The following is a 25,197-nucleotide window of genomic DNA, read 5'->3' as shown; positions in this document are numbered from 1 at the left end:
TGGTATGATAGAACTGAAAATATATTTGATGTGGAATGAGAACACCACATTTCAAATCTTGGCTCTATTGTTCATTGCCTATGATCCTTTGGGCACAAATTTGTAATCCAATTCATAAACTTCTTTCTTCATGATCACGTTCTTCTATTGGTCATACTCTGATCCTAGATAATCAGTTATCCCCCAAACCTAAACTCCATATTATGGTATTTAATACAGACTTTAGCTTGGATAATTTTATATTTTCTACTTTCAAAACTTGCCTTTCCTGTCACAATCTAGAAGGGGACTTATTCTCAACTAGCCATTGTTAAAAAGGTTATCTGATAGTAGTTAGAATTTATATAGTTTGCATTTACAAACAATTTTACATGTATTATCTTATCATTGTTCTCAAAGGTAGGTGCTATTATTATTTTCATTTTATAGATTAAAGAAATAGAGGCTAGCAGACATTTAGTGACTTGCCCAGGGTAGCAGTAGCAAGAGTCAACCCTTCTATCATGCTCCTATCCCATGGATTCTGTATGTCAGAATAAGTAGAGTCCCAGAATAAGTTATCCTTTCTCATTTAAAAAAAAATCTCTGTATGAGTCCAAAACTAAAGGAACTACAAACTAATTAATTCAGGGAAGTATGCCTATACATTCCAGCTCATCAAGTCTATGAAACCTTGGTCCTCCTATAACCTAGATTTTTAGTAGGGTCACATTTACTATTATAAATTTATCATTTGGCTTATATATGTCTCTTATAGAAAATTATAGAAGCTGGGTGGCTTACCTTCAAACAATGAATTGTTACCCTGTGGTTCAAAATATAGATGATACCGACTTGAGTGAATTATGATTAATCCCTAATTCATTTCAAATTACCTTGATACATATTGAATTTCCATTTGTTATTTTTTAGAGGAGATGCATACCTTTGGGTAGGGATAGGTATCTCTAAAATGTCTTAGAACTCTTCAGAGGAGTGATCTAAAGACACTATAAGCCTTCAAAAGTGAAACTAATGTATTTTCTCTCTTTTGATCCTCATAATAACCCTTTGAGTTGGGAAGAGCAAGGATTATTAGCATTTTACACATGAGGATACTGAGGCTTAGAGAGATTGAATGATTTTTTCTCAAAGGTCACACAACTGATATGATTCAGATTAATTGAATCTGATTTCAAATTTCATACTGTCTTTCTAGTACTTCACATTTAATTCCCCTGACTGTTTTATAAGCTTAGAAACTGAGGACATACCTAGATGAGTTTTTGTATTTTCTTCTTCTGCTTGTCTTCTATTCTAAGCCATTCTAAACTGTGGTTTTTAGTAATTTGGGGAAGAAAATAATTTTTTGTAGTTTTGGTCTGATTTGAAAGGAGGTGGTAAAGGAGACAATGGAGAGATATGCCTCCTTGTGAAATTTTTCCATGCTGAGCAATTGCTTTGTATTTGTATTGTTGGAGTTCTTTGAGCTCATGTCAGCAAGCTAACAGCTACTGCAGAGTTCCTTTATCAATAGTTAGATTCAGGAGAGAGAGAGAGAGAGATTGAGAGAGAGAGAGAAAGTGTTAAAATCAGGGATATTGTCCAGTTCATGATCAGTTAAGTAGGGGGCTGGGGTATGGATTGACTTTGGTCCTCTGGGTGAGGGAAGCAGACAAATAGACAGGACTAAGTATGAATTTAATGGACTACATTTGCAGACAAGAGGTTCCCTCTCCCTTTAGAAATATCCCTCACTATGCTACAACTCCCCCTCCCCAAACTCCCCTTCATCTTTCAAAATTCTCCCTGGGATCATTGAAAACTAGACTTTTCACTATTGCTGGGCTGTCTCCAGGGACCACAGAAGAAAGGAGGGCTGGGACAAGTCAAATTGAGTCTCCCTCAGCATGAGGGAGCACAAATGTATTTTGCTGCTTTCACAGCAAAGAAGAAAGGCATCTGAGACAAAAGAAAGACATGAAAAGACTCCATTTGAAGTTTAGCCAAGAAATCATAGAATTGTATATACAGTATTTTTCTCACCCTTTCTTTTTTCAAGGAGGGGCATTGAAATGGGGGGGGAGGGGATCAGACCTAAATAGTAGAGTCATTTCGAAATGAACCCACTGGTCTATGTGTAGGAAGAACCCCATATTTATTGTATGACATTTCTCTAGGATCTAGTTTCCATTTAAACAATATTCCCTGAGATAGCCATGAAGAATGGGTGCTGTCTGGTCTGAAGAATTCTCTGTGTTATAACTGCTTTTGGCAAAATAAACACTTGAGCTTCATCTAGTATTAAATGACATTTTGTTTAGCTTCCTTTCAACCATCTTCTTTCAAGGACAGTGACTTTAAAAGCTTACTCCCAAAATTATTTTCATGGTACTTTTGTATTCACTGTTCTATCATAGTGACTTTTATTCTCAAACAGCTCCTAAGGATGTTTAAGTTGTTTCAGTTATGTCTGATTTTTTTGTGATTACATTTGAGGTTTTCTTGGCCAAAATACTAGAGTGATTTGCTATTTCCTTCTGCACCTCATTTTACAACTGAACTGAGGTAAATAGGATTAAGTGACTTGTCCAGTGTCATATAGCTAATATCGCTAAGGTTGGACTTAAACTTAGGAAGATTCTAGTTCCAACATTCTATCAATTCTACCACCTACCTTCCCCTTAATGGGTGTTCTATGGACTGGTCTATAAACTTTGTGTCTTTTAATTTAATAGAAAATGCATATGATTATAATATTAGTAGGTCAATCAATCTCTAAACATTTATCGTGTCTACCATGCAATAGGCTCTGGATATACAATGGCAAAAATATAACAGTCTTCCAACCTCAAATAGCTTATTAAATGAATTCAAGGTGATAGGGGAAGGAGGTAGGACACTAGCAGTTTAACTAGAGTGCAGCGTAGATCAAGAAAGGTGGTAACCTAACTGAACCTTGAAGTAAACCAATGCAAAAGTGACTTAGGAGTGCATTCCTTGCATGATGTGATAATCAGGACAAAGAGTCCAAGGGATTAAAGATCTTAGGATCATAAATTTAAAACTGGAAGGGACCTTGGAAGCCATTTCCTCCAACTTCCTCATTTTACAGTTGAGGAAATAGGTCCAAGGACTTAACAATGTCATACGTATAGTAAAAGGAAATTATGAATCGGGGCGGCTAGGTGGCGTAGTGGATAAAGCACCAGCCCTGGAGTCAGGAGTACCTGGGTTCAAATACGGTCTCAGATACTTAATAATTACCTAGCTGTGTGGCCTTGGGCAAGCCACTTAACCCCATTGCCTTGCAAAAACCTAAAAAAAAAAAATTATGAATCTAGGGCCTCTGACTCTCAAGTTTCTGTCTCATTCTATCACATGTTGTTTTTGAAGTTGTGTGAGGATCAGCAAAACACCAGTTTGACTCAATATGAACCTTAACAGATACTTTTGTAGTGTTAATTATAATATTTAGTTGACTCAATGAGAATTTCAGATATATAAATGGAATTTTGTTTGTAGCTCATTATATTTCCTAGGAGTAGAGATTTACCTGCATTACTTGGAGAGGGACAGAGAATAAGCTTGTGATTTCATTAATATAGGGAAATCTCAAGTGAGAAAATTTCCTCTACCAATACAGGTTGTATCTTTGCAATCTGTAATCTTAAGAGAGCTGCCAGTGAAGTGAGATTTTAGTTTGAATTTAAAGGAAGCTAGGGAAACCAGTAGCTGGAGATTAGAAGGGAGAACATATCAGACATGGGAAACAGAGAAAATGCCTGGAACCAAGAGATGGAAGAGCAAGGAAGTCAGTGTCACTAGATTGTGGTGCAGAGTAAAACACGAGAAGATTGAAAAGGTAGAAAGGGGTTATATAAGGAGGGACTTTGCTAAAAAGATTTCACATTTGATGCTGGAGGTAATAAGGAGTCACTGGAGTTTATTGAGAAGAGGATGGAGAAAGGGGTAATATAATCTGAACTGAGCTTTAGGAAAATCAGTTGGTGGCCAAATGGAAGATGAACTGGAGTAAGGAAAAACTTGAAGTAAACATATCTTTCTTCAGGCTATTGCAATAATCTAGGTGTGAGGTAATAAGCGTCCACACCAGAGTCTTAGTGTTGTTGGAGTAGATATTGGAGAGGGGTTGATTGAAATCTACAGGCTTTGGCAAACATATTATATATGTGAAATAAGAGAGAGAGTGCGAAGGCGAGTAGGATTCCTAGATTATGAGTCTGAGGGACTTGAAGAGTAATGGGAAAGATAGGTTTTAAGGGTATAAATAATGAGTTTGGTTTTAGACATGTTGAGTTTCATATGTCCACTAGACTGCTGGTGCAAGAAATCTGAAAGGCCACTGAAGATGTGAGACTGGAAATATGGAAAAAGATTGGGGTAATATGAGTAGATTTGAGAATAGTAAGTATAGAGAAAATAATTAAATCCATAAAAGTTGTTCAGATCACCAAATGAAATAGTATAGAGGGAGAAGAAAAGGGGGCCCAGGAAATAACTTTGGCGAATATCCATGGTTAGAGGGCCTGATAAGAAAGAACGTCCAGGAAAGGAGACTAAAAACAAGCATGCAGTAAGTAGGAGGAGAATCCAGAGAGGGGGGTGTCCTGGAAACCTAGATAGAAGAGAGTATCAAGGAGGAGAGTATTAACAGTATCAAATGTTGCTGAGAAATCAAAGGAGAACAAGAATTGGGAAAAGGGCATTGGATTTGGCCTCTAAGAGATTATTGTTAATTTTGAAGAAAACAGTTTTGGGGAATGATAAGTCTGAAAACCTATAAGGAGTTAGGTAGAGTATATTATTGACAAGGAGTTTAGAATAAAGAGATATAGGACAATAGTTACTCTGTAAGTATTGAAAGGATCAAGTGTGACTAATTTTTTTTTTTCTGGAGTGAAAAATAGATTCAGCATAGGCATGGTTCTAGGCAGTTAGGAAGGAGTCAGTAGACAAAGAGGTTGAACTTAGGGTGAAATAAGGTTCTTCTCTTTATGGTTGCATGCCTCATACATATTATTTATCTTTGATTTCAAAGATTGCACCCAATCAGACCTTCATGAACAGTAAAGGCCTAGGTAGGTGACAACACTACTAGCCTAATCTCCAGATAGGACTGTGGTTGATTTTATTATCTATTCCATTGTCCATTGGATAGAAATAGATATGTATTCCTGAAACTAGAACTTTCCTTGGCTATGGTACTTTCTCTGCTTCATTTTGAGCAAAAGTTTACCTCCTCTTTTCCTAATTCTCCTATTCTAGAGTTTTATAGACCAAAGTGGAAATCCTTTTCCCCTGATACTTCTTCTTTTACTTTCATCCATATTTAGCTTAGTCCCCACCCACCCACTGATGCAGAATCTTTTCCTCCTCTGTCTTCCCTCCAGTGTGGATTCTGGAATCACACTTTGGTGTTAATAAACTCCACTTTATTTAGATCTTTTCCTTTCCATATTTTTATATTCATGTAAGTCTGGCTTCCTCTGGAAGACATACTATCTTTGGGCTCCCTTTCCAGGACAAATTGTTCTCTTATGTCCCACAACTTACTGATCCAGGAGGAGGTATAATAGTGTTTGCTCTCCATGTCAACCATTCAGTAATCTTTTCCTCCTTTGAGTTTACTCTGATGACAGATTCATACTTGGTTCTTACTGCTGCCTTTTTCTTGCCTCCTAAGTGCTCTCTTTTCTTTAGAAGTTTAGTTGCCTCACAGTCTTCTCACAGCCCATTGCACTCAAACTTGAAGACTTGAGTATTCACATTGAGGTCCTTTCAAACATTCTATCTTCCCAGTTAATACAACTCCTCAATTTCCATAAGCTATATCTCAGAAATAGTCAAACTTTAGATATAACTCTCACTCTACATTGCATGAATTTGAAATTTCCCACTCTGATCATAATTTTAAATTTCTATCCCATGCTTCTTAAGCCTATTCTAGGCTTTCACCTAGACTTAAAAGTTTCTCTATTCCTCCTGCTGTTCCAATCTATCACCTCTATTCTGTTCTTGTTTTTTTTTACAGTCTATTCCCTATAACTAATGGGTTTGACTGTCTTCCACCTTTCAGTCCCCTTGGCTCTTCAGCCTTCTATCATCTGTTCCATGGCAATCTTCAACCTGATTCAACTCCTTCTCCACTCCTATTTCTGAGATGTTAAATGTTGCTGTTGGAAAGACATGCAGCTATGCTAACTGAATCCACTACACATTTATTTTATCATCCTTGCTGTTTGATGCTTCCTTTTAGCCTTTGATTCTTTGAGACCAGATTTGAGTTCAAGTCTTCCTGGTTTCAGGTCATAAGCTCTATACATTGTATCATCTAGCTGCCCTCCATTCCAGAGATTTCTAATTTAAGGCTGGATAACCATTTAACACTGCAGATGTCAAGCTGGAACAGATTTCAAAAACAATTTGATCACAAACTCTCATTTTACAGGTCAGGAAACTGAGGCCAAGAAAGGTTAAGTGAAAACCATCCAAGATTACCTGAATAGGCAGTGAGAGGCAGATCTGAGATTCAAGCTTGATCCTTTGACTCCAGAGCTAATTCAAGCCTTATTTCACCATACTGCTTCTTGTCAGGGACATAGTAGGGAGAAACTTTCTGCATGACTGACAATCTGAAATTCCTTTTTTTCCCCAATGGCTCTAAAAGGATCTAGGATGGGGGGTTCTATGGGCTATTAGTATTTCAGGTAAAGCACCAGGACTTCAAGGGAAGAAGGATGAGAGGTAATAAGACTGAGTTATCAAAATCTTACAAAAAAAGAATGTTGAAAACTATTTTTACATGTAATTAGAAAAAAAAATAAGACTGAATCCCAATTGATGGGATGGAGTCAACATTAGCAATAAGAACAGGTAAGTCTAGTAGATATGGTCAACAATGGAAGTGAGGACCTGCCTAGGGTGACTGTCTGCTAGTTAGTTTTTCAATTCACAATTTGGGGAGTATGCTCTTTATGATCTCTATTATCATTTAGGCTCTTCTAAGCTCTTAACAGTGTTTTAAATTAGGTTTTAGTGCATATGAGCTGTTGCATTGGTGTGAAATAGATGGTAATGACTTATTTTAATCTCTTCCTTCCAAATATTTATATCCCACATTTAGATGTAAGAAGCACAGAGCCCCAAGTGGACAAAGTAGCTCTATTATTTTTAGATTTTAATTTAATACCAACCTAGAAAATGTAGAGTTTCTTGTCAAACCTTAAAGAAATTGGACTTTCAGGATGAATGGGAAGAGGTTATTTTAATGCATACTTTACTGACCTGGTTACATGCATATGGGTTTTTATGGGGAAGTTTAAAAAAATGCCAGAAATAAATGAATTTAGAGATCTTGCAAATGTCTTAGAGTGTTTCAATAAAACCTTTGTTTGTGTTGTCACAGTTTAATCATCAATTCATTTTCACATTGCTTCCAGTCATTATCATGTGTGTTAATGCATTAAATAGGCTGTTTAAATAGGGCTGTTTTTTTCATAGAACAAATTTTAATAAACTCTACAAATGACTGAGTTTATCAATGGTGTGAATCCTATGGCTCATAGCTGGGATTGGGGCATGAGCTGGAAGCAAAAACTGAGAAAGGAATTCAAAAGCCAACTATGCATTTGAACACCATTCATTAGGGGAAGGAAGGTCTGCTAGAGTTGCTAAAAAACTGTTTATTGCTTCATATAGCAATGTCACTATTGAAGGGGGCATTTGGAAGGAAGTACATTTTACATAATGAATATATAGCTAAAGAGTTTCCTCTGTATTACTCTTTTGCTAAGTATAATATTTTAATTTTTCTTCTGCATTTCCCTCTGAGGGGGCAAAATATACTGTTATCCCTTCCACGTTGTGACCTTCCTGATTGTGGTTTCAGCTATATTGTTTATTGTGGGTTGACATAAGAATTTAAATGAGAATTTGGGAGGGGGTTTTGTGGAAGTTGCAGATGACATTTTGAAGGCCAGCAGACAACACAGAAAAAGTTGAGGAATTCAGATGTATAAAATATATGTATAGTATTTTATATCAGTATATATTATCTTTTAATGTTTTAATTCAGACTTATTTGATTTGAAGGGAGAGCCAAAAAATTTTATGTGAATTTTCTAGATTGCAAGATTGTGTAACCCTAACCCCAATGCCCCCTCCCCAGCCCCCCATGATTTGGAAGAAATAATTGTATAAGTATTAAGCTAAAGTCATAGATTTAGAACTGAAAATGATCTAAGAAATTACCTGGTACTTCTTCCTCATTTTACAGGTGAGAAAATGAGGACCAGAGTAATTAAGGGATTTAACCAATTTTATATGAGTAATTAATATCAGAGTCAGGATTCAAGCTATGGTAATTAATTCCACACTCAACACTTTTCTCATTGCACGTGTTGCCTCTGATATCTTGCAGAGGGTCTGGCTAATGAAGGCCATTCATACTTGGACCTCCTTTCCTCCATTTCCCATGTCTATTGTAGAGGAGGTATTGTGATTTTTTTTTTTAGGATTTTGAAAGACAAACAGGGTTAAGTGGCTTGCCCAAGGCCACATAGCTAGGTAATTATTAAGTGTCTGAGGCTGAATTTGAACTCAGGTACTCCTGACTCCAGAGCTGGTGCTTTATCCACTGAGCCAACTAGCCACTCCTATTGTGATCTTGATAATAATAATAATAATAATAATAATAATAATAATAATAATAATAGTTGTATTTCATTCTTGAAGATGACTCTGGATGTGAGGCTGGCCTACTTGGAGTTACTGAGCCCAGTCAGCAAAGCCTCAATCAGAGTTAAGTGACTTGCCCAAGGTCATATAGCTAATAAATGTCTGAGGCTGGGTTCAGACTCTGGTCCTCTTGACTCTAAGACCAGTGTTCTACCCACTGCACTATCTAGCTGGTCTTTTATTGTGGTCTTATGATAGACACAATCATAATATCATATGTTTAGAGCTATAAGAGACTGGAGGCCATCAGGTCCAATCCCCTTTTATATAGTTGAGGTAATAGGTGAGGTAGTGGATATAGCAGAATAATCCCTGGAGATTAGAGGACCCAAATTCATATCCAGCCTCAGACACTTGATTTAGCTGTGTGGCCTTGGGCAAGTCACTTAACCCTGATTGCCTCACATCCAGGGCTATCTCCAATTGTCCTGATTCCTATCTGGCCATTGGACCCAGATGGTTGGGAAAAAAGTGAGGCTGGTGACTTAGTGCAAGACTCCCTCACTCAAATCCAATTCACATGCTTGTCATGGCATCAACCTTCCTGATGTTATGGTTTTCTTTGAGAATGAAGGACAAATAACAACAAGTGAGGAAACCATAAAGGTTAAGTGACTTGTCTAGATTCACATGGATGGCAAATATCCTTTTTTATAAATTAGTAAAAGTGAAATGCAGAGTAAACTTTGAGAAAACTTAAGTTACTTACCCAGATTAGAATACATATTTAGAATATGTCCAAGGCAGAATCTTCTTCTCTCCAGATTTAAAACTCTCTTCACTTCTCCAAAGTATTTGAAGTTAGAATCAACATTAGAAACATTGATCTGATCTGGTCCAGACTTCAGCCAAGATGACAGAGAGAAGCCAAGCACTATGCTAAGGTCTCCTGGCTTTCCCACAGAACTAATATGCAATAAGCCTCTTAACAGAATTCTAATCCACAAAATTCAGCAAGAGCAATGGAGACGAACATCTACCAACAAGGTCTACCTCAGGGGAGAGTGGGTGGGTGAGGTGAGGGGGGCAGAGAGAAGAGAGCCAGCGCAGGGGTGGTGGGGTGAAACAAGCCTCATAGCAGCCTGGGAAGTTTTGACTTTTTGAGGAGGCTGGAGGGCAGCGCAGTGGGCAGGGGAGCCCCAGCCCAGTGGCTAGACATCAATCTGTTCAGCTGTGCTGGCCTGGAAGACCAGGGCCATGAGCCCACATTTTCAGCAGAGTCCCTGTGTTTCCAGTTGAGCCCCCCTCCATCCCTGTGGAAGGAAAGGGAATCTTCCCAGAACAAACCTCCCTTGACTCAGTTGTGGGCAGCAGATCTCTCTCAGGACTGAGATTAACTAAATAACCTAAGGGCCCAGCCCTCATTTTGAAGGATAATTCAGACTCTGCTGCCACCCCACCCCAGGCCTAGGGAGTTAACTACAAATCACCGTCACAAGACACTCCAGAGGAAGCTTTTAGCACCCCTTACTTGCTGGCCCACTTGGAGTTACTAAACTCAGAGAGTGAGGGCTCTAGCACCCCCTAGTGGCTGGCCTACTTGGAGTTACTAAACCCAGTGAGCAAAGTCTTTAGGGTTTTCAAATCAAAGGTCTGTGAACCAGCCCCTTCCCCAACACAAGATCCTAGGAAAATGCAGAAAGGCCAGAGGAAGGGGGGCATTGAAAACTACTTTGAACACAAAGACCCTAATTCAGAGAGAGCTAGAACTTCTGAGGAGACTATGAATTGATCTCCAGCCCAGAAAGACTTCTTAGAAGAGATCAGGAAGGAGTTTAAAAAGTCAACTGGAAAAATTGGGAAAAGAAATGCAAGAGAAAATTAACATCTCACAACAAGAAAACAAATCCTTAGAAAATACAATTGGGCAAATGCAAAAAGAAAATAATTCTCTCAAAGCCTCAATTGGGCAAATGGAAAACTCCTTCAAAAACAGAATTGACCAATTGCAAAGGGAGTTGGAAAAAGGTAAATGAAGAAAATTCTCTAAACAAAAGAATGTAATCTGTGGAAACTAATGATTTCATGAGACAACAAGAATCTGTTAAACAAAACCAAAAGATTGAAAAAGTAGAAGAAAATGTAAAATACCTCATCAGCAAAACTACTGACCTTGAGAGTAGAACTAGAAGAGACAACTTAAAAATCATTGGGCCCTCTGAAAACATTGAAGAGAAAAAAAAGCCTGGATTAATATTACAGGATATAGTGATGGAAAACTTCCCTGACATAATGAAACCAGAGGGTAAAATAATTATTGAAAGAATACATCAATCCGGGGTGACTAGGTGGCATAGTGGATAAAGCACTAGCCTTGGAGTCAGGAGCACCTGGGTTCAAATCCGGTCTCAGACACTTAATAATTACCTAGCTGTGTGGCCTTGGGCAAGTCACTTAACCCCGTTTGCCTTGCAAAAAAACAAAAAGAAAAAAAAGAAAAAAGAATACATCGATCCCCTCCTGAAAGGGATCCCAAAATGAAAACACCAAAGAATATTGTGGCCAAATTCCAGAACTATCAGGTAAAGAGAAAATCCTAATAGCAGCCAGAAAGAAACATTTTAGATGCCAAGGAACCATGGTAAGGATCACACTGGCTGCATCAACATTAAGGGACGGAAAGGCCTGGAATGTGATATTCCAAAGAGCAAGTGAACTTGGAATGCAGCCAAGAATCCACTATCTGGTAAAAACTGAGCCTTCTCTTTAGGGGGAAAAGATGGACAGGTAACAAAATTGGAGACTTCCAACTTTTCCTGATGAAAAGACCAGAGCTAAAAAGAAAATTTGGACTTCAAACAAGAGACTCAAGAGACACATGAAAAGATAAAAAAAAGGGAAAAGAAAAAAACTGCTATCCAATAAGATGAAACTGTCTATAACCCCACCTGAGAGAAAGATTCTCATAACTCTTGAGAACTGTAACTCATCAGAGAGAATATACTTAGCCAGAAGTGATGGACACTCATGACTTATCCATGACAGAATGATTTAAACACAATATCTCCTTAAAAATGAGACAGTAAAGAGACAGAAAGATGGAGGAGATTGAATGGGGTGAATCACATTACATAAAGAGGGTCAAAGGACCTACTTCAATAGAGGGGGAAGAAGGGAGGAGGTGAGAACTGCCTGAATCTTACCCTCATCATACTTGGTTTAAAGTTAATATACACACACTCAGTTAAGAAACTTTTCTTTCAAGTCTTAAATGGTGAAAGCGAGAGGGGGAGGGGAGGAAAAAGAACAATTAACAGAAGGAGGGGAAGAAATAAGGAGCAAAGGGAAAGGGGAAAGAAAGGGGAAGGGAGTTGGATATAAGGGGGAAAACATGTTGAAGGTGGTACTATTCAGAAACAAAATAATGGTGAATATGGATAAAATGAAAAAAGGGGGAAAATACAGAGGGAAGACAGCATGGAGGGCAGTAAAGAGTTAGTAATTATAACTTTGAATGTGAATGGGATGAACTCTCCTATAAAATGCAAGTGAATAGCAGAAATCATGTCCAATAATTGCACATATATAATCTGTATCAAATTGCTTACTGTCCTAGGGAGAAGAAAGGGCAAGGATGGAGAGAGGGAGAAAATTTGGAACTCTAAATTGTATATAAAAATGAATGTTAAAATTATTTTTACATAGAATTGGAAAAAATAAAATACCTTTCTACTAGAAAAAGAAACACATGATTAAAATATCCCTTTAAGTATACAATTTTAAGAGAGCTTATAGAAAACAGGTCTAGGCAAAATCTGTTTCATATTTTGCAAAGTGAAAGGTATCTTAAAAGTATTTTAACATTTTTAATTCATTCCAACATATATGGATCTGAAATCTCTATTAGATAATTTTTCTTTATTAAACAGTCAGAAAACAGTAACTTTATATCCATACTGGACAGAACTTACCTAACTAGAAATTGGAAAAATAAAACTTTCTTTAAAAAAAGAATCATATCCTACATTCTAATTTCACAAATGAGAAAAATAAGATGCAGGAAGGGGACAAGTGTACTTATGTGAGTTCACACAGGAACCAAATAGGTTTGAATGTAAGCTTCTGATTCCTAACGAGGCCAATTTCAGTAGACAATAGTGTACAGATAATGTGACTTCTGAAACAGGCATCATCTCAGGGTATGAGAATGTGCTGCAGGTTACAGTATTGGTATTCTATAACTCTCCTATCATTCCTCGAGACTAAGAGATGGTGCCCTCTTTTGGAAAGCAACATGCATTCTTTATCGTCTCTTGACATAGTTTATGGCCGGTGCATTGATTGTGAGCCAGGTGGTTCTGCAGTTATTTTCACAATGTAAAGAAAGGTGTTTAGGAAATATGGTTTGGGTAAGGGTGGGAATAGCAATGATTTAATCCATTAAGCCTGACCTTATGACTTCTATACCATTCTCCTCCTGTCAAATGGTCTGCATGTTGACTACATTTGATATATTTGTCTCTCCCACTGCTAGTCCTATGTGTGGGGTGTGAGTGCTCTTAATTGATGGCAGCTCCATCCTTCTGGGAAGAAACTAACTCTCTTCATTGTTTAGTTCCAGGCCCCTGTGAACCTGAAGATCTCATCGATGGAATCATCTTTGCTGCCAATTACCTGGGGTCTACACAACTGCTCTCTGAACGGAACCCTTCCAAAAATATCAGAATGATGCAGGCCCAGGAGGCAGTCAGCCGTGTCAAGGTAGCACTGGTCTCTGAATTGGTGAGGGGGGTTAGGTCCCTTGGTAGCTTAGCTCTCTAGGATTCTGGCTAAGATTTTTGAACTGACTTCAGGAGGCAGTGAAGTGAATCCAGTCCTACCACAGCAGAGACCTGCTTTGCTTCCAAGGCCTGTTGTGAAAGTTCAGAGAAACCCATAGCCCACCAGCGAGTAAGATAAATTATGGCCGAGGTCAGAACAAAGAGCCTTAAGACTGTGAAGATTCAAAGGCAGAATCCATTCTACAAAGGGAAAATAATCAGGCGGCAGAATACAGAAGATTAGTTTCCAGATGAATTCATTTCACTAAGTTGCAACCTAGAAACTTTTTTTAAAGAGATCACTCTCAAGCTTTTGAGGTGCCAAAAATTATTATTGTTTAAGAGCTCAAGTCCCAGTATCCTGATATTTGCCTTGTTTGTTCCTTTTAAAGAACTCACAGATAGGGAGGGAAATTCATTTCATGAAAAGAAGTTGAATGTGCTCATAACTCAGATAGGAACTGTTAAGAATTGGCAAGTATAAATTTAGACCCATATAAATTTGTGCCTCTGATAGAATCTGAGTAACAGCAAGGATGTGATTTTCTGATATCACTGTTTAATGTTGCATGAGACACACATTTCACTAAAATCATTACATTTATCTTAAAACTTAAAACTTATCTTAAAAACATATTGGTCAAAGCTTAAAGCTTGTTTTAAGCAATACCTTCTTCCCCACATTTTTGGAATTAGAGGACCTGGGTTCAAATCCTTTTTCTGCTGCTTAGTAGTTATGTACTTAGATAAATTGGCTCACTACCTCTGGCTGTTAGTTTCCACATCTGTAAAATGAGAGGCCTAGACTAGGATCTAATCATCCTTCCTATTCTAAATCTACAAATCCATGAACATATGAACTCCATGAAAATATGTGTTGTACTGGAGGGAGAATTGGATTTGGAGTCAGATGACCCCCCCCCCCCCCCATTTGAATTCCATTCCTGCTACTTATTACATGGGTGACCTTGGGTCAATCATTTATTCCTTCTGAGTCTTAGTTTCTTTAGTTACAAAATGAGGGAGTGTTGGTACCAAACTGAAATCAAAATGGGAACCATTAAACCATACATAAGGAACCCTGTAGGTAGTATATTGAATTAGATTTAAAATATAATATTATCTATGATTTATTGTATATTTTTGTTTGTTTTGTTAAATCCCATTTATGTTTTAAGTGGTTTTGACACCCAGGGGTCACATGTTTATTTGGTCCTCTGGTCTGGATGATCTTTTAGGTGCCATTCCTTCTGAAAACTGATTTTTGAGATAGATGGTACAAATGCTATTGAACTATAATTATTATAATGTGTTCATTTCATTTCAGATCAGAAAACAGGCTTACAAAGGTTAAATAACTAGACCATAGCCACAGGCTAAGTATAATCAAATCTAAATCTTACATCTTCTGTTCCCCAAGTGTAATGTTCTTTCTGCTACAATATTAAAGTCTCTTGGTGTTTAAGGGTTTAACATTGCTTATAAGTGTTAGAGATAGCTGAATATTTTCTGAGCCAGTGATGCTAAAAAGGGGATTATTTTGTAAAGAATTGTTGTTAGTGAGTTAACAGCAAATGTGCTATTTGAGCTCTGTATACACATTAGATGCTTTTAATAATTACCCTATGAAAGGGGTTTGGGGTGTGTAAAAAAAAATATGGCCTGATTCTGGACTAGAAGAATATGGGCTTCTTTCTAGTTTTTCCTCTTGCCAAGCATGAGAGCTATTCTAAACTGTAGTGGCTTCCCTTGGAGCCATATAAAATGAAATGAAATTCTGATGGTGACCAGAAAGTTCTTTCCATGAAAGAGATTCTTGGTTCTAGTTGAAAACCCATGATTTTGCCTGCTCCAGGTCACAGATTGTGGCCACATGAATATACAAGTAGATGTAGTACCAGTTCTCCTGACCCTGTGTCTTGGTTCCCCATGGTACCTGCTAGATAGCAAAACTGTAACATAACAGTTCCTTCTAGACTTGATCATATAGCAATTTCTGACAATTCAAATCAGCTTAACAAATGTTTCTCAAATGCTTCTGGTTATTAAATTCACACAGTGTACTCAGCCTACTGAGTATATAGGGTTTGGAAGGGATCTTAGAGATTATAGAATAAGCCTTACTTTTTCCTGAAGATGAGAAAACTGAGGCACAGAAAGTGAAGTGACTTTGCCTGAAAAACTAGTTAGTATTAGAGCTGAAACTTGAACCCAGGTATCTTGAATCCCAGTACTATGTTTGTTTGTTTTTCCCCCTACTACACCATTTTGTACAAAGTTGTTTGTGCAAGTGTTGGTCACTGGGGGAGATATGAAGATAAATTAAACTTAATGATGTCCTCAAGGAGCTTTACATCTAGAGGAAGAATACCGAATAAGAAGGTACTTATTATAGTCTCTGGGTCACATTTTCCAATTCCATTATTGATATTTGGTATCCCAAGTTCATTGGAACCTGTGAATGGAATACAGAATGTTTCTTTGTTAAATTTATCTACTCTTTGCCCTCATTACTTCTGTGGTACAGAGAGGCTTTCATAGGAACTGGCCTTACTACCTGGGAAAAGAGTTTTGACTATATTTTTTAATGGTGCCCAAAGACATTTTGTATTCATTAGAATAAGGCCACTATCAACCAATGGAGTAGAAACAAGCCAGCACTCTTCTGGAGGGTACCCAAGGATTCTGAAGCTGTCTAACTTTTAGCAGACTTGCCCATTAAGTGAAGACCTCATACCCCACAGTCTAAACTTGTACAGTTTCAAACTTGAAAAAATTAATTCTTCTCTGAGGCAATAACCTCTAATCTTATAACTTGAAGAATGTCAAGAATATGTTTTCCTTAGTCCTTATCATTCCATATATAAACATACTGAAATATCCCAGCTGTTTCCAGCTGCTTAGAAACAAACTTGTTAAGGGTCTTTAATGATTAGTTTATCATTTATATATCTATGTTTAATCCAAAAGGCTATTTTCTTTAGTAGATTTTTTTTCCATTTTATGTAGGTTCTAAGTATTTAGTCCAATGGTCAAAAGACTTATATTATGTGCTGTGTCTTTTTTGTGCCCATCTGTTTTTCTTTTTCTCTTACGTGCTACTCAGAGGATGCAGAAGGCTGCTAAAATCAAGAAAAAAGTGGTGTGTAAAAAAATGTTTCTCTGGAATACTAATGCTTGTTTATGTTTTTGTGGCTTGTTCTTTGTGGAGCTGAGCTTTTCCATTAGGAATCCTCATAAAGTGGTAATGCTGAGTCTTTTCTTTCCTCTTTGATTACCTAATTCCAGATTATCAAATGGAGCCACAAAACGGCCTCATTTATTTTTCCTATTGCCTATTTACTGAAGTAGCTGATCATTGCTTCCTTTCTTTTCTGTTTAGTTTTTCAAATGCACCAATACTTGCTTTGTCTGAAGAAATGACTGATTTTGTATTGAATTGTGCTTAAACTTCTAGGTAAAACATTTCATGCTGACAGAGTGATATATCTTCCTATAGCACAAGCTTAACCATGATATTAATTAAATTATTCTGATATTTAAAGACTCATTAATTTTAATTTACCAAATCAGTACCACGTATACTACAATTTGCAGTGTGCACATACATTTTCACCTAATTAAAAAAGGTTTTGGATTAGGGTCAGACTTGCTGTCATTTCAAAATACAGTTGATATCTATTAATGTGTTTGCAAATGCAATCATTTATTAAATTTGGGATGTTCATAAGCTGTCATTTTAATACTAAGTATCATATATCTCTGGTATTGAAATGTCCACTTGACAAATTTCTTTTATTTTTTGTGTTGATACCAATAGAAGCAACTGTTATAATATATTAGAGTAGTAGGGTTGGATAGAGTACTACATTGGTTCAAATCAAACCTGGGCAGACAAGCATGATGTAATAAAAGTATCTTTTCAAACTTTTTGTTCTTTGAACTCCATTATGCTACCTTTTGCCCCCCTATCTCCCTTGTGGAGGTACTTGGGATTAAGAGACTTGTACAGGGTCACATGACTAGTAAGTGTCTGAGCTTGAATTTGAACTCAGGTCCTCCTGGCTCCATGGCTAGTGCTCTATCTACTACATCACCTAGTCACCCTAACTCCAATGTACTCTCAAAAATTACTGAGCTTTTGTTTATATGGATCATACATGTTAATATTTACTATATTAGAAATTAAAATGTCTTAGTAATATTATGAAAATAGTTTTAATTTTGCAGATGCCATGGAAGAGTCTTAGATCCCCAGGCCACATTTTGCAAACTACTGGATTAGTGAAAAAGAATGTCAGATTTAGAGTCTTAGGACATGAGTTTGAATCCTGACACTGACATTTATTAGTTGTGAGATCTTGTTTGAGTCATAAGCTTTCTGGATCTCAGTTTCCTCAAATGTAAAATAAAGACCTAGATGACCACTTTAGTCCTTTCTGCCTCCACATTTATGATCCCCAACTCTGACCTTTAGGAACAGTGTGGTCTTGGAGAAATCAAAATCTCAGTTTTCTGTACTAAATCATGAATGTGTTCTAGAAGGGAGTCCTCTACACTGAAACTGAAAAAATAATAAATTTTGTTATGCTTGGATATCAAATATATATATACCTGAAGTTGATATTCTTCTTTTTTTTGTTGGGTTTTTTTTTGGCAAAGCAAAGGGGTTAAGTGACTTGTCCAAGGTCACACAGCTAAGCATCTGAGTCTGGATTTGAACTCGGGTCCTCCTGACTCCAGGACTGGTACTCTATTCACTGTACCACCTAGCTTCCCCCAATACTCTTTGAACCCTGGCAGACAACATCATTTGATAGTTTTTCCATGACCTATACTCTTTGTCCTCTGACTTTTTTGTTAGCCATATCCCTTATCTTTCAGCTATTACTAAAGGCACTTTCAATTCCTTTATCTTAAAGAACTTCTCAACATTTTCTGCAATACCACATTATGCAATTATTTCACCTTAGACAATTATTTTCTGAGAATATAAGATTGTTTTCTCAACTTATATAGATATTGAGATAAATCAAACATAAAACTAAAAGGGAAGTTTTTAGGATACCCTTAAATGTAATTGCTTCATTGGTATTTTTTTTTTGCTTACTGTAGCTTGGCCTAATTAATACATATTAGATATTTGTCACTTATTTCCAGTTTTACTTTCTAGTTTGCTTGAATTTTCATATACTTTTCAACAACAGAGATATATATCTCCTAATTTTCTTGGAGAAATCAAGGTGCTTTCTTTCTAGGTCTAATCTGTTTACAGAATAAAAATTTCCTATTTTCAGCCCAACTGAAATCCCTACTCAGTTTTTTCCTTGAATTTAGTCTGAGCACCTGATTTAACTTCTCTGAGTTTGTCTCATCTCTCTCACCTCAAAACTTCCTCAAGTATTTTGAGACACACATTTTCTAAAACATCTTATACATTAACTTTTGTTCTTAAAAAATCCATTCTACCCTTTTGCTACTCCTAGGTCCATCATATTGATAGGTTACAGGTTTTCGTTTCTACTTTATATTTTCTACCAAAGCAAAATAAAACACACTGCATCATTATAAAGCAAAACATTTACTTAAAATAGGATGTGAAGTAAAACCAATCAGGTAAACAAAGCCAAAAAATGAAATTAAACAGTAACTATTCTTAACTTGTACTTTCTAAGGCTATGGTAGTGCATCATAAGTTAGTTTCCCTCATACATAAGTGTATTATATTAGTTAGCATCTACTGTCTTTTCAGACAGTTTATTTCCTTCTTATCTTCATTTTTTTGGGGGCTATCTTCTTAAGCATGATGCTAGAGTATAGGGAAAAAAAGGGTATTTGAAATTTGTTAAATGGATGAATGTGAAGCCTTAGCATCTGGAAGTCAATTCTTCCCAGCATGGGAATGTTGAAACCTCACTATCTTGAGGACACTATATCTAAACATAGGAAGAGTGAAGATGAAATCCCTGTTGCATTGTCTTATGAATCAGAATGGAAGTTTTCTATTTCCAAGTCTACTGAAGTGCTCAAGTAAGGATGAAAGTGGTCTTAGTGGAGTCATTGATGAACCCCTGTAGTGATATGGGACAGCAAGGGTTAATTCTACCAGAGAGAAAACTAATATGGTCTAGAAGTAGCTTCTATTTTTCTTTCTTCCTTTCTTTTAACCTCTTCTACTGCAGTATTCAGACTGCATCTTATTGCTACTGACACTTCACAGTTTTTAACCTGGATACATTAAAAATATTCTTGCCTTAAACAAAGTACATGCTAAGGTAACCTCAACTATAGATTTTATACACTAGCTTTTGAGAGCATATAGATCTCAAAGAGAAGCTAATATTTGTATGCCACAGTAATTAAAGGAAAGAGAAGTATATGACATGAGCTAGATTAAGCCAACTAGATTTTACCCAACTTTATTGTTAGGTTCTGCCACTAATTAATTATATGACCTTGGATAAATCAATGAATTTCTGTGGAGTGGTGGCAAGATCATTAAATTTGGAGTCAATTAACCTTGGAAAACCTCTGTTATCTTGGTGCAAGTCACTCTTCTCTGCTTCTCCATTTCCTAATCTGTATAATTAACTAAGAGCTTTTAAACAGCTACTACGTGCCAGATTACTAGATCCTGAAAATACAAATAAAAAGATCAAAACAATCCTTATCTTCCAATATGAGGTAATTAAACCCTAGGTGATTTCTAAGGTTCTTTCAACCTCAAAATTTCTGTGATTCTAAAGTTGCCCAGGATATTTTGACTACCAAAGTCATTTATATATATATAAATATATATATACATCTCTGCCTGTTTGACAGGGTTTGAAGAATCAGACACAAGTGAAACTCAACATTGTCAGCTGTCCACCTGTCACAACTGTCCTCATCAAACGACCTGATCTGAAATACCAACTTGGCTTTAGTGTACAGAATGGGATCGTAAGTCAACACTCCTTTATGATGTGCTATCTTGATAAGAAATTATATTTAAAGCCTTAATGCAATGGATGCTATAAATTACTTGGTGGTGAGAACTTGGCAGATTAGATGCTTGCAGTAATCCCTTTGCTCTTGAACATAATGTCTCTAGTGGGGGCTGTGACATTCTGGGAGACTAGTTGCTGCAGAAGTCATTTTGTAGGCAAACAGGGTACTGTCTGTGAGTGCCCAGGTTGCCATAGGGTAACATCTCCCTGCCCTCTGGCAGGATTGTCTTCATGACCAGCTTTGGTCTATTATCTTAGTCATGGCAACAATAAACCACCCAGTCACCCACCCCAGTCCTCTGGGACCAGAGTCAGAGCCATATGTGCTTCCAAGAAACTTGAAGTAACTATTGGAGCTGTGATTTTCACTGGGGGTTTCAGTTACTGCTTGGCTTTCTCAGGGATAACTGGAATAGTAGCATTTATTTAGAGTAATGACTGTAAAAAACAAGGAAGTTCTATACTCAAGGATCTATATTCAAATTTTGCTTGTTCATGTTCATGGGAAATTGGCTTAAAACCAGTATAACCTCCATAACCCATTTTCATTAATAATTTCAGTCTGTCAGCTTATTGACCTGAGCATGACTGCTTGAAGTTTTGCTTTCTTTGCCTTTCCATGCATCTCTGAGGCAGAAGATCCAGTGCATAATAAAAAGTGTTAAAGGCAAATCATAGGAAAAAGACAGAGGAGAAAAAGAGACCAGGTTAATTCACAACTACAAAATCAAACTTCAAGTAACTGAGAATTGAACATCTCTATATGAAGAGAAAGGAGAAGTGGGGTAATAAGTAAGAGTATATTTTGTAGAGAAAGAACTTGGAAGATACTTCAAAAACACAATTTGTGTTATTTTCAGTGAATGGTGTGATTACTGTATCTTGTTCTCTTTAATGAAAATAAATATAAATTGGTGGTTTGAGTTCAACCTAATAGCTACAAAGGAACAAACATAGATTAAAATTTAGATTAAAATCCTTACTTTTGAGAAGATTACATTCTCACTTTAGAATGAAAAAACTAAGCTCACTCTACAAATGAGCAAGGGTTAATTCTACCAGAGAGAAAACTAATATGGTCTAGAAGAAGAACTAATATGGTCTAAAAAGATTAATTGGCTCACCAAATTCACACAAATGGTAGAGGGAGGATTCTAATCCACTTCCTCTGTCTCTGTTGCTTAATGTTTTTCAATTTAGAGATAGTACAATGGTGCAGTGGATAAAGTGCTACGTCTAAAATCAGGAAGACCTGAATCTCAGATACTTACTAGCTGAGTCCCTTAATCTGTTTCCCCCAGTTTCCTCATTTATAAAATGAGGGTAATAAATAGCACCTACCTTCCAAGTGTTAGGAGGACCAAGTGGTAGAATATCTGTAAGGCACTACACACAGTCCTTGGCTCATGGTTTGCATTTTTATTATAGAGATGGTAGGCATAATTATAAATGTTATGAACTTTTGTTATTATTAGTTTACTGCATTCTAGATTTCATGTTGAAAGGACCAAGCTTGAATCCTTACACTGTCTTGTGTTTCCTGTATGACCTCAGACAAATCATTTTCCCTTATTTTATGTGTTTTCTGATGGTAAAATGGATGCTTGAACTAGATGACTTCTAAGGTCCCTCCCATCTCAAAGTCTATGATCCCATAAAAATGATTAGATTAGGTAAGTGTTCCTTTGATTTGGCCAAGCAAAAGATTCTCCTACAATATCCAAGGTTCCCAAAAAGGATGGAATTAGAATACTTACTAAGAAACTTAGCATGAAAGAAAGATAACTTATCTGAAGATCATGTTTCTTTAATCATGCGCAAATATGTGCTTCCTCTTACTAATTAATTTATGACATTTACCCTGAATTCAGTAGGGGCAGTTTTCTAGGATGACAGATTTGAGAACTGTAAGAAACCTTAGTTGGCACAAAACCAGCAATCATAGATATGAAGCTGGAAGAAACTTTAGAGGTCATTTAATTCAACCCTTTTCTTTTACATGTGGAGAAAATGAGAAAAGGATAATAGTGGCTTGCTCAAGTTTCTTCTTGCCCTAAGTCCTAAAACAAAGTTAAGTGACTTTCCCCAATGATGGTCCAATAAATAACAGAGCAGCAGAGACAAGATTCGAATGTAAGTTTTCTGATTCTAGACCCAGTGTTTTAGGCATTAAGTTGGACCATCATCTTATTTAGGAAATACACAATAAGAAAATTAAGAGGACAAAACTGGTTAGAGCTCTTGTGATAGAATCTAATAACCTCATTTAAAGAGTCAGATTTTATTTCATTTTCTTTGGGAAACAACTTTCCTTATTATGCCAGTGGAAACAATTTTATTTTTATTCTTTAGAATTGATATTTGTAGATTTTATGGTTTCTTCCATGGACTACTACTTACTAGAAACAGGAATATCTAAGAGGACTTAGTAGGCAAAAGAGAAAGAAAACTGTGTGTCACTAGGAGTTATCTAATTCTCAACATGATCCCTTTTGGGGAACTCCTTGGTATATACTCACAGAATCAATCAATCAATCAATCAATATTTATTAAGTACCTGCTATATGGCAAGCACTATGGAGGGGATACAGAAAGAGATAAAAGAGAGTCCCTGCCCTCAAGGAACTTGCAGTTTAATGGGAGAGACCACATGTAAACAAATATATACAAATCAAAGTACATAGAGGAAATAACAAAGGGAAGTCACAAGACATAAGATTGGGGAAGACATCCAGTAAAATTGAAATGTGAAGGCCATTGTTTATAAACAGTCACTTCCTTTGTTTTCTGTGCTGCTTTAGAGTTAGTGGTGATATAATTGAAGGTATGGTATACCTGGGTTCAAATTCCCACTCTGAGCTATCTGTGTCATCCAAGAGAAACTGCTGAACCTCTTAGTATCTAAATCTGCTATTTAAAACTGAGTTACTAAGTCATAGGTGGCTGTCAGGAATTCTTCTACCAGGAGTTCACCCACTAGCAAAAATCACAGATCCTTTAGACATTCCTGCATTTCTTTATTTCAGGGGTAAGAGGGATGGGGTAGGAAAAGGGCAGAAGATTGGTTGAAAGCACTAGCTATGAAACAAAGGACCTATTATCTTACCTCAAATATGACAACTGAAAACAAGTTGTTGCAATAAATCTTCCATTAATCAGCTTCTGGATAATGGAAAGAGAAATGGAGGTTCTGGTTAACTCAATTTTTTGGTTGTGAGGGTTATAAATGGAATCAATTATTCAAATGTTGAATCTGTATTGTTTAAACTCTATGTAAATTTAAAAAAATAATTTATTTAAGGCAGTGGGGTTAAGTGACTTGCCCAAGGTCTCACAGCTAGACAACTATTAAGTGTTTGAACTTGGGTCTTCCTGATTACAGGGCAGGTGCTCTATCCACTGTGCCACCTAGTTGCCCACCTCTGTAAATTTTATAAAATTAGTATTAATCTACCTTCCTTTCTTAGTAAAAAAAAGTACATTGAACTCATGGGAATTTTTGGCGATCGAGAATCTTGTTACATTGTTTCAGGTCTTCAAAAGTTTCATGATTTTATTGGTGTTAATATTTTCCCCACTGATATAGATCTAAACCTCTTTATGTATTAAATCTTCTTTCATTGCTGTGGGTAAAATATATTCATCATCTGACCTGATGTTTGTCCTTCATTCTCCAAGAAGACCATGTCATCAAGGAGGTGATGCCATGACATGCCTGAGAACTGGATTTGAGTGAGGGGGTGCTGTGCTAAATCACCAGCCTCACTTTCTCCTCCAGAGTCAGAGTCCTCCTACTCCATGGTCAGTGCTCGGGATTCAAATCCAGCCTCAGACAATTGTCACTTACTAGCCCTCATGTTGAGGGCCATCTCCAGTTGTCCTGACTCATAACTGGCCACTGGACCCAGATACCTCTGGAGGAGAAAGTGAGGCTGGTGACTTAGCACTCCCTCCACCCCAATCCAATTCATGTGCTTCTTATGGCATCATCTCCCCTGATATCATGATTTTTTTTTTGTCAAGAATGAAGAACAAACATCACATTCATCATCTAGTGTGACGAATCTTTCCCATCTTAGGTAGGTACTTCGAAGACATGCACATGTAGTCAATTATCAGTCCTAAGTATGACAAGTATTCCATGGACCTTTCAAGCTTGGTAGAACCTTAGTAGAACCTTGACTTTCTGGTATAGTCTTTTGGGAACCCAAGGTTACATCCTTGTTCCTGAATAAGGAACCTTTACAGAATCAATGCATTCTCTGCAGTTGAAAGTCCTGGAGGAGGGTGAGTATTCCAAACAGGCTAGTAAAGTTTTTGTGTGATAGCTGAAACACCAACCATACACAAGGGTATTTTGCAAGGGTAATATGTCTTCTTTTTTTAGAGAAGTACTCTAATTTCCATTGTAAGATCATCCCCTCAACCTTGAATCTACTGGGTTTTGTTGTTATTTGTTTGCTCAAGTCACAAAGAAATAGTGCTTTTCTTAGAGTATCTGATTGTGAAGGGGTTAATGTGCTAATTCTTCCAGACACCAGCTGCACTAGGACATGTGGGTGGGATGGTTAAATTGGAGAGATGCTGATGTCATTGTCCCACATATGGACCGGGAATTTTTAGCCTTGGTTTGTTCTAGGACATTTGCTTTTGCCTATAGATTTTGTAAGTGTAATGTTTGCCTATTCATTTATCGCATGTACTGAAGT

At 36.9% G+C, this 25,197-nt stretch overlaps 1 protein-coding gene across 1 annotated transcript in view; it reads left to right on the top strand.

Annotated features, from left to right (window-relative positions):
* Positions 1-25,197, top strand: part of APBA2 (amyloid beta precursor protein binding family A member 2) — a 281,698-nt gene that overhangs the window by 225,152 nt on the left and 31,349 nt on the right. The window contains exons 7-8 of the mRNA XM_074236214.1: positions 13,295-13,461; positions 20,322-20,441. Coding sequence (XP_074092315.1) covers positions 13,295-13,461; positions 20,322-20,441 — 287 coding nt within the window. The remainder of the gene's footprint in view (positions 1-13,294; positions 13,462-20,321; positions 20,442-25,197) is intronic.

The sequence above is a fragment of the Macrotis lagotis genome, chromosome 4 (assembly GCF_037893015.1).
Source record: "Macrotis lagotis isolate mMagLag1 chromosome 4, bilby.v1.9.chrom.fasta, whole genome shotgun sequence".
Lineage (NCBI taxonomy): Eukaryota > Metazoa > Chordata > Mammalia > Peramelemorphia > Peramelidae > Macrotis > Macrotis lagotis.
Note: the sequence above shows the minus strand (reverse complement) of the source record. Positions and strands in the feature narration are given on the sequence as shown.